Source organism: Culicoides brevitarsis, chromosome 2 (assembly GCF_036172545.1).
Source record: "Culicoides brevitarsis isolate CSIRO-B50_1 chromosome 2, AGI_CSIRO_Cbre_v1, whole genome shotgun sequence".
Taxonomy (NCBI): Eukaryota; Metazoa; Arthropoda; class Insecta; order Diptera; family Ceratopogonidae; genus Culicoides; species Culicoides brevitarsis.
The window spans coordinates 35,416,801-35,433,233 of record NC_087086.1 but is presented as its reverse complement, the minus strand read 5'-3'; the positions used below and the strand labels follow the sequence as shown (position 1 = coordinate 35,433,233).

The window sequence follows — 16,433 nt, the reverse complement described above, 5'->3', positions numbered from 1 at the left end:
AATTATTTATATAATTAAAATTTAAGATTTTAATAATTAAAAATTAATTCTTGATCAAATTATTTAGGAAAAAAAATTTTTTTTAATTTTTATTTTGAATTTAATTTTTAAAAATTAATTAATTATTTTTAATTTTGAAAATTTAATTTATTTTTAAACTTTTGAACAAATCTAAAATTTTAATTTATTTTTTTTTTAAATTCCTTTAAATTTTAATTTTTTATATTTCAATTTTATATTTTTATATTCAAAAATTTTTTTAAATATTTTTAATCAAATACATTCATTCCGAACCCTCAAATCGCCGTGAACCAAAGTCTAATCACACTTTACTTCACATTTATGCTGTTAACTTTATTATTATAGTTTATCAATGTTAACCACGTTATTTACTTAATAAAGCACAAACACAAACCAAACTCAACGCTCCGACATTGTATCGACCGAAAGTCAGTTCAAAACAAAACGAAATAACAAATCGACGACTTTCGACTCTCGAATAAATTTTGAAACACCTCCGAAAAAGAAAGAAAAAATTTCATCTTCAGCATCGTTAACTTGTTTGTTTGTTGTTTTTGTTGTTGTTGTCGTCGATCGAAGCACGAAGGCGACGCACAAGTTTCCTGAAACCTGAAACTCGTTTTGTAGAGCCGGTTTATCAGTCATCGTCGTCATCGCTCGTCGTCGTCGACACATTAGAATTTATTTCACACTCCTTTCCTTTCGCGCAGTTCTTTCTACGCCCGCTTTCGGTCCAAATGTAGCAAATTCGTGCTGATTCATGAAAAAAAAAAAAAAAAATCAAAATTGCTCCGAAGTGTGCTCGAACCGGTTAATTTTTCCGTCTTTTTACAAGTGCAAGTCGGTGTCGTGTGCGACAATTGCCGTGTAAATGATTAGCAAATATCTTGTGCGATACAAGCAGCTTTTGGTTCAGTTTTATGCCAACGGTCGACGGTTACGCAAGTACTCGAAAAATATTTTGTTTCAAATTTTCCTGCAACTCTTGTACTACGTCGTCATCAAGAATTTACTGTAAAAAAAACATGAAAATCGCACTTTTTTTACTCGCATTCTTCGTTGCAACTGTTGCGGCGCAATCGAATCTCCGAACTGCCGAACCACAACAACAAGGTAATTTTTTAAAAATCTCTTAAAAACCAAATTTAACAAAAAAATATTTTTTTAGAAGTTTTTTCCGGCTTTGATGACATCGTCGTGGAATCCAATCTCCAAATTAAGCCTCAGCAGGTCAATAAGAAGCCCCAACCGCAGCAATATCGCTTCAAACGCGACAATGGACCAATTCTTGATTTGTTATCAAGTGAATAACTCCGATTTTGATTCATATTGAAGATTTTTTGTTAGTGTTAGGTTACCAAAATATACATTTTTTATATGCATGGAACACGTTAAATATACAAAAAGCTGTTTAAGATGTGCGTCTTTCTTATTAGCAGTGCATCGAATGGAATTTTAATGAGGAATACGAGATCAAATATTTGTATGGACGAGTAAATTTGTTCAAAAAATAACTTTGAAGTGACAATTTTAATAAGGTTTTAGTGTAAAAATGTTTGAATTAGCAAGATAGGCGATTTGCAAATTTTTTAACGGTTGTTTTTTGAATTGACATTTACGAGTTTTGTGACAAATTTTGAAGAAAACTTGGAGAAAATTTTAGTTTTTTGATAATTTTTTATTTGTTTGAATAATTTTTTGTGTCTTTTAGATGAAAATTCAAAAATTTTGGTTGAAAAAATTAGCAAAAGAGCAATTTTATAAATTTTTAATGGTATTGACATTTTTACAAATTTTAAAGAGAACTTCGAAAATTTTTATTTTTTTAAATTTTCGCCAGTTTAAAAAATTTTTTTTGTCTTTTAGAAAAAAATTTTAAACTTTCGTTAAAACTATATTTTGAATTACGAAGAAGCGATTTTCAAATTTTTGAATGGTCAAATTTTGAATTGAAATTTCTGAATTTTGTGACAAATTAACTAGGAGATTTTTTTTTAATTTCTCATTATTTCATTATTTAAAAAAATGTTTGAATTGTTAAAAAGCGATTTTCAAATTTTTATTTTTGATATTTTTTTCTTATTTGTTCTGTTAAATTTTTAATGGTAAGTTTTGAAATTGAAATTTTAGATTTTTTACCAAAATTTAAAAGAAAATGGTAATTTTTTATTTATTTGAATAATTGTTTGTGTCTTTTAGAGCAAAATTTTAAATTATCGTTAAAAAAAATGTTTGAATTAGAAAATAGGCGATTCTCAAATTTTTTAACTGTCATTTTTTAAATTGACATATGAGAAATTTTTTCAAAATTTCTGTCAAAATTTTAAGTTGATATTAAAAATTTTAGTTTTTCTTCAAATTTTTTAAAAATTTTTATAGAAAATAACTTCTTTTAAAGTAAAAATTTTATTAAAAATGCATAAAAAGTTCATTTTCTATAATTTTATTTTCAAAATTTATCAATTTATCAGAAAAAAATTTTAAATTCTCAACATTATTTTAAATAAATTTCGTATACCTAATTTGAAAATTTTAAGTATCATATTTGCTCGAAAATTGATTATTTTTAATCAAAAATTCAAATTTTTCACTTTTAATTTAAATTTTTCTGAAAAATACTCAATTTTTTAATTAAAATTATTTTGGCAACACAAATTGCTTCAAATCTCAATCTCTTAACGAAAAACGAACATTTCCATCCTCATCATGTTCAAAATTATTCAAACGCGTAATACAAATTGCATAAAAACAAGCGATTTTACTAAAAATTTCAACGGATAACGAAATTTTTTATTAACTCACGTTTTTTCTAAGTCTCGATAACCCAAGTTCTACGTGAAAGAATCCAAAAGTCTCGTTAAAGGAAGACAAATCATCAACACTGATTAAATTTCTTATAATTTCGTGATTTTTATTAAATTTATTAAAATTTTGTCTTTGTCACATTCTAACTCTTTATCAATTTTTATCATAATTATCGAGCATTTTTTCACAGCGCAGCGATGAGTAACACAAATGGCAGTACCACAACACCCAAAAAGGCTCGCGAAACGCTTCCGGCATTGTGATGTTCATGAGGTCCGTGCGGAATTTCATTTTCGCGATCCATTTCTGCTTGTTTCTTGGCGAGTTCGAGATCTTTTTCTTGTTGCCATTCATTATTGGCGATGATAAATGCCTCATTGATGGTTTTAAGCAGCTTGAAACGTCCTTTTTTGTCGGTTGGGAAGTTCAATTTGACTCCGGGATAGTGTCCAAAATCGACGTATGTGTCGGTTTCTTCGGGGCAAATGCCTTTAAAGTCGTCGGTGTCGATACTCCTGTTAAAAAAATTTAATTTTTAGATGATTTTTGATGAAATTTCAATTTTTTCCTTACCATGACATAGCTCCAGCGAGATCTTTTCTCACAACAAAACGTATTTTGTTGGCAATTGATCGTGTGGTGTCATAAGTAACGGCATGTCCTTTGCCTGTGACGGGATCCAAATACCGCGCAACCATTTCCGAGCTGTCATCGTGCCATTCTTTGGTCCAATTGAACGTCGAGTTCTCCAAAGCGGAGCAAATTTCGTTATAACCCATGAACCCATTCTCATTCGTGTACGGACCTTTGAAGCCAACGCTATCTGCTGAATCTCCCAATCGTCCTTCCAGCTCCGAAATGAAAGTTCTGCCATAAAACGGAAGTCCAACGACAATTTTCGATGCCGGCGCTCCAAGTTGCATCAAATATTCGATCGTATATTCAACACTCAGCACTCCGTCATTCTTCAAGGGGGCATTTGCCGTAACGCGCTTATCCCACGCACCGCCATAATCGTAACACATGATGTGCAAAAAGTCCAAATATTTCGACAACTCGGGAATATCGTAAGCAGTGTCGATGGTATTTTTCGCGGCGCCAATTGCGGAAGTCACGATCAAGCCATATTTCTGGTATTCGGTTTTCAATTCGCGCACGAGATGAACGAAATTTTCCTTGTCTTCGGGATTGCCGCCACGATTTGCCGGGTATTCCCAATCCAAGTCGAGACCGTCAAATTTGTACTTGCGGATGAATTCGAGGGATTGTTTGACGAAAGTTGAACGACGTTCGGGATCTGAAGCGAGTTTCGAGTAGTTGACGGAGCCTTCATTCCAACCTCCGATAGCCAAGGTAACTGAAAATTTTAAGAAAATATTTAGAATTTTTAATAAATTTCATTAGGTGAGTATAAAAGTTTTCAGAAATTTTATTAAATTTAATTTTTCATGCAATTTTGAGTCATTTTTAGTCAAATTTTCATGATTTTTAATCAACATATTGTCTTTCAATATAAAATTTTAACTTTAAATAACTTGTAAATTTGAATTTTTTATCATAAGTGTCTCAATTTTTAATTAAATTTTAATTTTTAGTCTAATTTTGAAAATTTTTAAAAAGAATTTCCATTCTTGAGATTTTTTTGAGTGAAAATCGACTTTTTGTTATAAGGAAACTAAATATTTTTGTTAAAATTTCATTTAAATTTGAAATTTTTTATTTTTAAAATTTATAATTTTATTAAAAATTTGAATTTCATCATTGGTTTAGACCAAAAAATTCTTTTAAAAATTATGATCTATCAAAATTTTCAATTAAAGTTCACTTTTTGAACAATTTTGAGTAATTTTTAATTAAAAGTATGCATTTTTGAGGTCAAAAAATGATTTTTTCTTAAAAATCATTGGAAATTTTCAATAAAATTTAAATTTTTATCAATCTTTGGTTGATTTTTTGCATTTTTAAATTAAAAATTTTTAATTTTATTGTAAAAAATGCAACAAAAAAATTAATTAATTTACAAAATTTTAATTTTTGAACGATTTTGAGTCTGTTATAATTAAAATTTATCACAGTGAGGGTCAAAATGTTTAAAAAATAATTTTTTGCATTTTAAACTAAAATTTTTGTCAAAAATGTATCAAATTATTTTAATAAATTCATAAAATTTTTATTTTTGAGCAATTTTAAGTTTTTTTATATTCAAAACTTTATATTAATTTATTAAAATTTGCTCAAAAACTAATTTAAAATTAATTCGAGATTTTTTTTTTTGTTATAATTTTAAATTTTTTTTATCATTCAGAGGTTTAAAAATTTAAATTTTGAGCAATAACTTATAAAATAATTTAAAAAAAAATCAAAATTTTAATTTTTAAAATTTAAAAATGGTAAAAATAAAATTTTTGAATAAAATAATTTTTTATTAAAGAATTGTTTTAATAAAAGAATTTTTTTTCACTTAAAAAATTTTCAGTATGAGACTAAATTCGCTCAAAAAATAATTTTCATCAAAAATTTAACAGCAGAAAATCAAAATTTTCCAATTAATCCAAAATCCAAGCAAAAAACTTACTTTTGAGATGCGGATAATTGTTCCTCAGCTTCGTCAACGTATTAAATCCATCCTTTCCATAGTCATCGGGCAAGTCTTGCCATGGATCTGTCATCGAGAAAGAACATAAATTAACGCATTAATTGAGGAATGTCATCAAAAACAAACAAATACGGGCCACATTTCATTCAACTGCCTCACACAAAAGCATTCTAACGGTCCACAGACAAAAACACTCGTTTCCATTCGAGTAATCAAACACAATTCACTCTCTGCACTGAATTACAATGTTTGTCACATTTCTTCGACCGTAACTCCATTGAAGACAGTTTTACGGGGTTTCTTGTCTCTCTGCGACTCGAATTACTCGGCAATCGTCGTAATTTCACACGCAAGAAACCATATGACACTCGAATGCCCTTTTTTGTCGCACGTACGATGCTCACCGAGAGATTTTATGTGATTCTGCATGATGTCAAGTCCGGCAAATGCGTAAATGAGGTGAGTGCATTGCGTGGGATCGATGTCGTCGAGTGTGAAACTCCCTTTCGAGGGACGGTAAACTGCCCATGTACTCACGTAACAAACAACGACTTTGTTGTGTTTCGGACCTGCAAAAAAAAGTAAACAAACAACAATTTTTTGTGTTATTACAAAAATTCTCCAATTTCTGGTTTTTTTTAGTTCGACTTACCAAGTTGCGTTGATTCATAAATTTGAAGAGCAACGATAGCGGCGAGCAAGAAATTTCTTATCGTTAGAAGCATGATTCAATTTTTTTGTTTATTTATCCAGGGATCTGCAAAAATGGAGTTTTTATGTTAGAGATGCAAGATAAATAATTGTTACGTGTTTATTTGTTCAAACAATAAAAAAAACGCAAGATGTGTGCAAGAAAAAGGAAACTTGGTCGTCGAAATAATAACAAACGATAAAATATTATCTTGTAAAGGCGTTGAAATTGCCAAGAAATTAATTAAACAAATGTTTCAGCGGAATAGAGATACTTTAAATTGGTCAACGAGTGATTATTAACAAGAAATATTTCGTTTAGAACATTAATGTGGGACTAAAATGCGGTTTAAATTGGTTCAAATAATTTTTTAGTACAATTTTTTTTATCGAATTGATAAAAATCTATCAAAAATTATTAAAAAATTTTGAAATTTATAATTTTTAGTACTAAAAAATTATAAAAAATCATTTTTTGTGAATAATTTATTCTAAAAATTAAAGAAAAAAATTTTTAGTACAAATTTTAGTACTAAATTTTTATTAATTTATTTTAAAAAAATGATTTTCAAACTTTTGAAATTGTAAAATTTATTATTTTTAGTACTGAATAGTTTTATAAGAATTTATAAAAAATCATTTTTCTTGTAAAATATGTTTCAAAAATTAAAGAAATAGATTTTTAGTACAAATTTTTGTACTCAATTTTTTGTTAATTTATTGTAATTTGATTTTTGTTTCAACCAAATTGTTGAAAATGTATAAAAATTATTAAAAAATTTATAATTTTTACTCATTACTTAATATTTTAATGAAAATTAATGAAGAATCAATTTTTGTGTATAATTTTTTCGAAAAATTAAGAATATTTCTTTTTAGTACAAATTTCTGTACTAAATTTTTATTAAGCTAATGAATATTTTTAAAATATTGATTTTTAAAGTTTAAAAATTATTAATTTTTAGTACTAAATATTTTTTAAAAATTTTAAAATTAAAAAAAAATATTTTTCTTGTTTAAAAAAAAAATTAAGATTTTTAGTACAAATTTTAAAAATATATTTTTAGTACAAATTTCTGTACTAAATTTTTATTAATTTATTAAAATTTGATTTTTCTTTTCAAAAGAATTCAGAAATTCTAAAAATTATTCAGAAATTCTATAAAAATGAGCTTTGTGTACTAAAAAGCTTTAAAATTTGACAAAAATCTTATTTTTTCTAAAAAAAACTTTTAATACCAACAATTTTTAGATATTCATCATAAGTTGATTGAAATTTCTTGAATAATGAAAATTAATTTTTAAAAAAAAATATTTTTTTACTTAGTATCAATTTTATTTTAAGATTTTATGAAAACATTTTAGTGCTAAAAAATTATTTTAGTAGTAAATAAAAAATAAAAATAAATTTCTGTACTAAAAAATAAAATTTGTACTAATTTTCGATCAAAATTTTAATTTCTGTATTGAACAATATATTTTTTTTTATCAAAAAATGGAAATCAATAAATTTCACAGAATTTTTGTACTAACTAAATTTAAAAAAAAATCAAATTTAGTACTAAAGAAAAAAATTGAAATTTGTACTAAAAATATTTTAAAAAATTATTATTGTACTAAAAAAAATTAAAAACTGAAACAAATCAACTTTAAATACTAAAAAAAATAAAAAATCGTCGATCATTCACTCTTAATACCCAGAAAATTACTTTTAATTCTAAGAAATTTCGTAAGAACCCAAAACTCATCACTTTTTTTCCGCAAATCGATCGATAAAAGTATTTGTCATCATCGTTCAAGAACCGCCGATATTCAATTTCAAAGCGATTTTTCCACTTGATAAGATACGACTCATTGTCTATTTATTTAGCATTGACCAACAAAAGTACCTTCTTCTGTTTATCATGCACTGTTAAACACGATTCTAACAACATTCAACTTCACTTTCGTCTATTTATCGTGCGTCGAGCAAGTGAATTTCGCGGTCAAAAAATTTTTTTTCTGTAATTTCTTCTTTTTTTCACCGGCTGTCTTTCTTACGTTGTTACCTTTATTTCAACGCGAACAGAAGAAAAAAATTAACGTAAACCGGTTTTTGTGTTTGTTTCCTTTCTATTTTTTTTTCTCGTTATATTGTTTCTTTTTGAACACTCGCATAAGTCATAATAGTCGCAAAATTTTGATTCACTCACTGCATGGGAATTTATTTAAATTTTTTTTTATAAATTTTTTGTTTCGTAGAATTTTTGCTGCAATTGTTTTCAAACTTGCAACAATGAAAATATTTTTTTAAAACACTTGAATTAAAAAAAAGTTCTTTTTAATTAAAAAGACGAAGCGCGACGACGACAGTACGCCCTTTTCTAATAAAAACTTTATTTATTCTAATTTAAATTTCTGGATTAATTTTTTTATTATTACTTTTTTTTTAGAGTGCAACAACTCGCTGCGGGTAGAAGTGTGTCACAGATGATGCTGGCAACGTGAATAAACAAAAGACGGTTTTCGGGGCGATACTTAAATATTAACAGCGGTTGTTGAGCTTGATTTTTTTTCGTGTTTTCACTTTGACGCGACACTCACAACTGCTGCTGCTCGTTTTTGAGGAGAATATGCACGTTACTTGTTGCTCGTCGTTCTATGGAGTACGAGTTGTTTCGTTGTCTGGGTGCGAACGTGAATGAATGGACAGCGGTGAGTGAATTTGATGGTTGGATGGAGTGAGGGACAGGCACGAAGTTCACAATCTGCTTTAAAATAGTTGTTATCGATAGTTTTAATTGACTTTTGATTGGGAGTGATCAATTTTGGTTAATTTTTTTTCGATTTTTGGTTTGTTTTGGTAATAATTTAATTTTAAAGTTCAATTATTTTTTGATTTTTTCAAAATAATTTTAGAGAATTTTTATAAAGAATAATAATTCTTGAAAGAAAGTGATAAAAAATTAAATAATTTAATTTTATTAATTAATTTAATTAATTAAATATTTTTTTTTTTGAAATTTGGGTTTTTGTTATTTTTTAATTTATAAAAATTTAAAATGATTCTAATGTTATTTGTCAATTTTATTTCAATTTTTAAAAATTTAATTTAATTTTTTTTTTCATTAAATAATTTAATTAAATATCGTAGTGAATAATTTAGTGAATAATAAAAACAATTTTTTAAAAATATTTTTTTTTAATTATTTTTACAAAAAAGTCAAAATATATTAAAAAAAACAATTAAAAGAGTAATAACAAACAAATTTATTATAAAATTAATAAAACGATCAAATAAATTAATTAAAATTTTTAATAAATTTTTATACTCATAAGAACTTCAATGTTTAAAAATGTAGAAAAATGACTTTTTTTTATTTAAACATTTTTTAAATTTTTTTTTTCAGGAGAAAATATAAACAAGTCGAGTGAGTTAATTAATTAAATTATTTAATTAAAAAAAATAAAATTTAATTTTAATATTAAATTTAATAAAAATAATGATTAATTAATTTAATTTACATTTATATTAATAAAAAAAATTCATTTTAATAATTTATAAATTTTTTAATCACATTTTTCTAAATTTTTTGTATGAGACTTATTTTTTAGAAAATTTTTCAAAAATTTTTTTAAAACGAATTCTTAGTTTTAGTTTTTTTTTTCATTTTTGAGAAATAATTGAACAAAATTTAATTGTCAAATTTTTAAATTTTTTGAATTTGTGGTAAGTTTTTATTCAAAAGTTGCTCGTTTTAAAGAATTTATTTTAAATTTTCTTCAAATTTGGCCATAAAGTCAACATTTTTGAAGAAATTTAATTAAAATATTTTTAATTTTCGAAAAAACTGCACGATCTTCAAAAATCTCTTAAAATTTTCGATAAATTTTGAATAATTTTAAGTAAAAACCATCTATAAAAAAAAATTATTTCAATTAAAATTAAAATTTTTATAAAAAATACTTTTTTAAAGTAGAAGTGAGTATAAAATAAAAACAACTTTTTCGGTATAGAACTCGCTCCCAGCAAACGCCAGTTGCGTCATTTTATTTCAATTTTAATCATTTTTTATAAGAAAATATCCTTTTTCTTTTGTTTCTTCTAAATTTATGTTACAGTCCAATGAATTTCTTTAAAAATAATCGGAAAACTATATTTTTTTAGGAATTTCTATCGTATTATTTAGAAAATAAAGCAATTAACTATTTATTTAAATATTTTGTTTGTTTTTCTTTGACATCAAATTTACCGTTCCTACACATCTTATCTTCTATATAAATAAGAAATCGTGTGATGGATTCCACATGAAATTAAATTTTTGTAATAATTAATAAAAAAAAGAAGAAAAAAACTAACAACATTCATAAATTTTCCTCTGAGGAAAATAAAAAAAAATATTTCTAGAAATGCGATTTGCTTAATCGTCTTCCGCATCAGACGAGTCTGTTGTGAATTCACTCTCGTTAGCTTGTTCGTCGTGCTGTTCCGCTTCTGATTCGCTGAGATCCCATTCGGGCAGCTCTGTGGGAATTGCAGTGGCTTCCTTAACATCTAACTTAAGGTCGAGTTGTTGATCCATTCCGAGGTAGGAATCTAAAAAAAATATTTTTTATCATTAAAAAATTATTTAAAAAAAATTATTTTTTTTTAAAAATTTTTAAAAAAAAATTTTTTTTTTAAAAAATTATTAAAAAATTTTTTTTATTAAAAAATTATTTTTTTTTAATTATTAATTAAAAATTATTTTTTTTTAATTAAAAAAATATTTTTTTTTTAAATTTTTTTTTTAATTAAAAAATTATTTTTTTTTTTTTTTTTTAATTAAAAATTATTTTTTTTGAAATTTTTTTTTCATTAAAAATTTATTTTTTTTAAATATTTTTTTTTAATTTTTTTTTCAATAAAAAAATATTTTTTTAGGAAAATTATCAAAAATTTACCTGATCGCAGACACACATTGAATGTATAGACGCCAGCCCATCGCGGAGCTGTGAATTTAAGCTGAACTTCTTCGTAATCGACCAAATTTGTCACGTGATACGGTGCTGTTAGGAGTGTACCTGATTTGCGATCGCAGATGTAAGTCCACCAATATTCTTGTTTGTCCTAAAATTTCAAATTTTTTAATTTTTTTAAATGAATTTTTCTTGAAAATAAAAATTTTTGACTTACTTCAGGGAATAATGGACTGTGAACTGAATGAGACACTTTAGATTTTCCCTCCAGTTTTTCTTTTTTGTTCAATTTCTTTTGGAATCTGAAAATTTTTATCAAATTTAGTAATTTTTCATTAAAATTTTTAAAATTCAAGGCTTACTTTTCCCATTCAAGGTCATCATCGTCGTCATTTGACTTTTTCTCGTCATCTGTGGACTCCTTCTTCCGTTCTTCTTCTTCATTTTCACTTTCAGACGTCTCGTCATCCGAATCCTCACGTTCCTTCTTCGATTTTTTCTCCGTATTCGGTGTCGTTGTTGCTGCAGTTGTCGTTGTAGCGGCATTTCCTGCTGCCTTTACCTTCGGTTTTGATCCTTTACTCTTACTTTTGCCTCCTTTGCCGCCCTTACTCTTCATCCACACGGGTTTTTTGGGTTTTTGTGCCACGGCATCGCCTTCTTCTGCCTCGCCCGTCGCTTCTTCGCCATCTTTCGAGGCATCCTTGATCAATGCCTTCTCGTTAATTGTCGATGCGCCGAATAATTCACTCATATTTCGACGTTTCAGGAACACCGTAACGGTAACAATAGCTCCCGCCGTCACGACATTTGTGTTATCGTCGTCAACAACCTCGCATCGTATGCTGAAATCCACAACTGGCATATTTCCGAGGGCTTTCATGACATTTTCGTATTCCGTTTCGGTGAGATTTCGCAAAATGCTGCGCGTTTCCTCGGGCGAAAGTTGTGCGAATTGCTGGAGTGTGCGTATGGGGCGTTTTTTTGCCACAAAATACCGCAAATTGTCGTCCGTGAGGTAAGGCAGTTGAAGCAGGGGACTTTTGAACTCCCACAGGCCTTGCACGATGAGCGGCGACAATTTCATGCAGTTCTCGATCGTTTCGATGTGCGGTAATTTGGAGATGCGACGCGCATATGCCAAGATTATGAGTTGATTGACGCACGAAACCATCTCTTGGATCAAGTAGGGACACTTTTTCAGGATAAATTGACGATCTTTGTCGAGCGTTTCGGGATTTAAGGGGATTCGGCTGAGATGTGCGTGCAAAATTGCCCGAGTTTTGATCGAATAAGTCCGGCAAAGTGGCATTTCTTTGCATTTTTCGTTCAAATTCGGGAGTTGTTTGATTAATTGAGGGACTTCGTCATTATCGGATTGCCTTTCGACGACTTGGGAGTTGTGTCGCTTGTCAAATTCCAAACTGGCAGCCAAAATCATGATGACACGTTTCATCGCCATCATCGGGGTCTTGTGGAAAAAGTAGAAATACATCTGCGTCGTGTCAAGCAAGACTTTGTCGCCGCTAAAACGGATCGAACGATACCACCAAGTACCTACGGCAACGGGTAATGCTACCATAAACACCAGCGCGTACAATCCGAGCACATAAACGGAGTTATCTTTCTCGACAATCCACGAAGGAAGTGCAATTCCGAAGGACATTGCTCCAGGTCCATCCGGGTTTCCATATTTTTCCCAATTTTTCCGCGCTTCGGGGTCAGTCAAGGCCTGATATGCCTTCGTAAGCATCATAAACTTCTTTTCGTCACCCGTTTCCTTATCCGGATGCAGCACAAGCGACATTTTCTTGTACATTTTACGAATTTCGGCGGTTGTAGCACCCGGCGGCACTCCCATTATCTCGTACGGATCGAAATTCGCCAGTTCATAATCGAATTGGGAGACTTTGTAAACCACAAGAGCGAAAATTATCCATCCCACGATAATTGCGGTCTTGATGAAGAACGATCTGACGTGACTTTTGTTCTGTTTTGTCAATTCCAGGCGTTTGTTGACGCATCCTTCGCACTGGCACACATCCTTGTCCTCGACTTCTGCAAGAATTTTATGGAGAAATTTCGGAGTAATTGTTAGTAATTTGGAACACGTAGGTAATATAACGGGCCACGCATACACACACACATGACTGATAGAAGAAGTAGAAAAATTTACCTTTGGATTGTTTTTTAGGCCACAGATAAAACGATGAGGGGATCAAAATTAACGCCAAAAATGACAAGATGAAATACAGGAATGACTTGCCCGTTTCATCGTACTCAAATTTTTGCCCAGCCATTCCGGCGATTCATTTAAAAAGATTGACTAAATTTGTGAAATTTACCCGGACACGTCAATTTCACGATTTTTTTGATTGGATACTGTGCGAGTAGCGGTGTCAAGTGTGAATACTTGTCAAATTTCGAGTACTCGAATTTTTTTGACAGTTTTGAAATTTGACTTTTAGATTTTTTTGAAAAGTCGGAAAAAGTTAAAAATTCTTAAAAAGTCTTGAAATCAAAATTGATCGATACGAAAATTTCTGAATATGAGAAAATTTGAAAAATCTTCATAAAATTTTTTTTTAAAAATTCTCATATTTTGTGTCATCGTTTCTAAAAATTGAAAAAATCGAAGAAAAAATTTCTGAAATTTGGAAGAAGTTAAAAATTTTTATAAAAAAAATCCTTCAAAAACAGATTTTGTCTCATCGTTTATTAAAATTGAAAAAAAGTAGACCAAAAGATTTCTGAAATTTTGAAAGAGTTAAAAAATTTTTATAAAAAAAGTTTTCAGAAAAAAGGTTTTGTCTCGTCATTTTGCAAAATTTTAAAATAATCCATGAGAAGACTTCTAAAATTTTCAAAAAATTTTAAAAAATTCTTTATAAAAAAAATTTTCAGAAAACAAATTTTGTCTCATCGTTTTTAAAAATTAAAATAATTTGATAGAAATATTTAAAAAAAATTAAATTAGAAAAAGAGTTTGAAAAAATTTTTATAAAAATTTTTTTTTGAAAAATTCTTTGAAAGAAAAAAATTGTTTTATCTTTTTAAAAAAAAAATATTTATATTAAAATTTAAAAAAATCAAGAAAAAAAAGGCTTTTAAAAGAAAGTCCTTTCTGTTGAAAATTGTTTCATTTTCGATAAAACAAAAATTTTCAGTAAGTATTTTTTGAAAATTTCCTTTTAAGTAATTTCAAATTGATTAAAAATTCATTCCAAAAATCCAAGAGCTTAAAATTGAATTAAAAAATTTAATTTTAAAAAAATCATAAAATTCAATTTGGAAATTTTCTTCGATTTTAAAAAAAAATGATAAAAAAAAATTAAGGTCGAAAAAAAAATTTTAAAAGTTCAAAAAAAATTTTTTACATCACTAATCTAACAAAAAAAATGCCCAATGTTAATTCAAAATTCTCTCAAAACACAATCTGAGGCGCATCAAAATGTGTTAACGGAAATTTTTGAAGATGACAGTTGTTTGAGAAACTCGCTGTGGGCCGATAAATTGTTAAACGAATTTCCCTCGGCTTGTGCATTCTATCAAAAAATTCAAATTTAGCTAATTTCCTGTCGCAAAAACTACAAATTTCAACTAGAATCCGATACGTAACACGACAATGGCACAAAATATCAATCCAGATCGCCCACACTCGTCCGCATTGAAGAACAGCGAAGATGTGAAAACAACCTTCGATAGCCATAGTGTTTCCAAGAGGTACGTATACAAAAAATTACATCGTACACGACGCGCTTTGTGTGAGTACGCTAGAGAAATTTCTCTATTTTTTTTGTTGTCTTGCTGCTGGCTTGCTAATTAATGTCGTTGTTGTTTGTTGTGTTCGTCGCGTCATTGTTTCTATGCGAAAAATTGAAATTTTTTTTATTTTTTTTTAGATTACAAAAAGAGCTGATGGCTTTGATGATGTCTGCGGGCCACGGAGTCTCGGCATTTCCGGAGGGCGAGAATTTCTTCAAATGGATCGGCACGATAACGGGACCCGAGGGCACGGTATATCAAGGACAAAAATACAAGTTGTCGCTGGATTTCCCGAATTCGTATCCGTACACGGCACCTGTCGTGAAATTCGTGACACCTTGCTTTCATCCAAACGTCGATCTGAGTGGCGCCATTTGCCTCGACATCCTCAAAGATAAATGGTCGGCGCTGTACGACGTCAGGACGATCTTGCTTTCCATCCAATCGTTGCTCGGCGAACCCAATAACGAGTCACCTCTCAATGCACAAGCCAGTCAAATGTGGTCGAATCAGGCATTATACAAAAAATATCTAGATGAATTTTACGAAAAGAACAAAGATTGTTAGATTTCATTCACGCTATATAATTATTATTATTATTTCTCGATTCTCACCAAAAAAAAAATCACTCTCTTTAAAAATTTACAATATTTTTCATCATTTCTCGGTAGATAGAATTAAAAAAAAAATGAAAATCGGTTTAAAAAATTGTGTGCGTGAGTGAAAAAGAGTGCTTTAATTGTAAATTCGCTGCTTTTTTATTTCTTTTGAAAAATTCTCTCTCTTTGACACTGAGCAGCAAATTAGACTCACCCCTTTTGTTTTTCTTTTTTTCAAATATTTAAATTATCATTCTCAACAAGGAAGGACATTTCTATTGAGACCATTCATTCATCATCATCAATTCAAGTACAAATCTCTTTTCAAATTAAAAATAAATAAATAAAAATTTCTCATCAAGCCTCTCATATCCACAAAAACAAAAAGTCAATAGAAGTGTCTTTGGAATTAAATATATAAAAATAGCTAATTTCTCAATTATGTAACGATTATGTCTAAAAAAATTGCAATTTTAATTGATTTACGGTAAAAATATGTAACAAAAAAAAAATAAAATTAAAAAAAGAGATAATATAAAAAAAAATTATTTAAATTGTAAATTTTTGCTGTTTTTTTTTATTTTTTAGACATATTATTTAGAATTTTTTTTTATTAATTTAATATATAATTTTTTTTTTTAATTTGAAAAGAAATTAATTAAATTTTAAATATTTTTTAATTCAATTTAATTTATTTTTTTTTTGTTGAATTAAAAAAAATTATTTAAATTTAATTTATTTTTTTAAAAATTCAACAAATAAAATTAAAATATAATTAATTTATTATTATTTTTTTTTAAATTAAAAATTTTATTATTTATTAAAATTATTTAAAAAATTTAATTAAATTTATAAAAATTGATTTAAAAATTATTTAATTTTAATATTTTTTTTTCTACTTTTTCAACCTTAACTTTGTGTCGAAAAAAAAATAATTTAAAAAATATTTTTAACTTTTTTCAATTTTTATTAAATTGGAAGATCATTTTTTTGTAATACAAATTTAATTTAATTAAGCG

At 27.7% G+C, this 16,433-nt stretch overlaps 3 protein-coding genes across 5 annotated transcripts; 1 reads left to right on the top strand and 2 right to left on the bottom strand.

The window, feature by feature from the left end:
- Window positions 1-2,906: 2,906 nt before the first annotated feature.
- On the bottom strand, window positions 2,907-8,685 carry LOC134831013 (probable chitinase 2). 3 transcript variants are annotated; one of them, XM_063844642.1, is made up of 6 exons: window positions 8,535-8,685; window positions 6,075-6,179; window positions 5,827-5,991; window positions 5,402-5,488; window positions 3,400-4,183; window positions 2,907-3,341 (listed from the first exon to the last, which is right to left on the bottom strand). In XM_063844642.1, the coding sequence occupies exons 2-6, from the start codon at window positions 6,145-6,147 to the stop codon at window positions 3,011-3,013; spliced, it is 1,440 nt and encodes a 479-aa protein (XP_063700712.1). In that variant the 5' UTR covers window positions 6,148-6,179; window positions 8,535-8,685; the 3' UTR covers window positions 2,907-3,010. The 3 variants fall into 3 exon arrangements, with proteins under 3 accessions (XP_063700712.1, XP_063700714.1, XP_063700713.1); XM_063844644.1 differs by lacking the exon at window positions 8,535-8,685 and adding an exon at window positions 8,305-8,472; XM_063844643.1 differs by lacking the exon at window positions 8,535-8,685 and adding an exon at window positions 8,002-8,119.
- A 1,418-nt stretch (window positions 8,686-10,103) lies between these two features.
- On the bottom strand, window positions 10,104-13,418 carry LOC134831809 (translocation protein SEC63 homolog). The gene is made up of 5 exons (XM_063845629.1): window positions 13,227-13,418; window positions 11,413-13,108; window positions 11,268-11,352; window positions 11,036-11,201; window positions 10,104-10,688 (listed from the first exon to the last, which is right to left on the bottom strand). The coding sequence occupies exons 1-5, from the start codon at window positions 13,348-13,350 to the stop codon at window positions 10,513-10,515; spliced, it is 2,247 nt and encodes a 748-aa protein (XP_063701699.1). The 5' UTR covers window positions 13,351-13,418; the 3' UTR covers window positions 10,104-10,512.
- Window positions 13,419-14,536: 1,118 nt separating this feature from the next.
- LOC134829278 (ubiquitin-conjugating enzyme E2 C) lies at window positions 14,537-15,750 on the top strand. The gene is made up of 2 exons (XM_063842300.1): window positions 14,537-14,773; window positions 14,953-15,750. Exons 1-2 carry the CDS (start codon window positions 14,676-14,678, stop codon window positions 15,380-15,382), a joined length of 528 nt encoding a protein of 175 aa, XP_063698370.1. The 5' UTR covers window positions 14,537-14,675; the 3' UTR covers window positions 15,383-15,750.
- The last annotated feature ends 683 nt before the right edge of the window (window positions 15,751-16,433 follow it).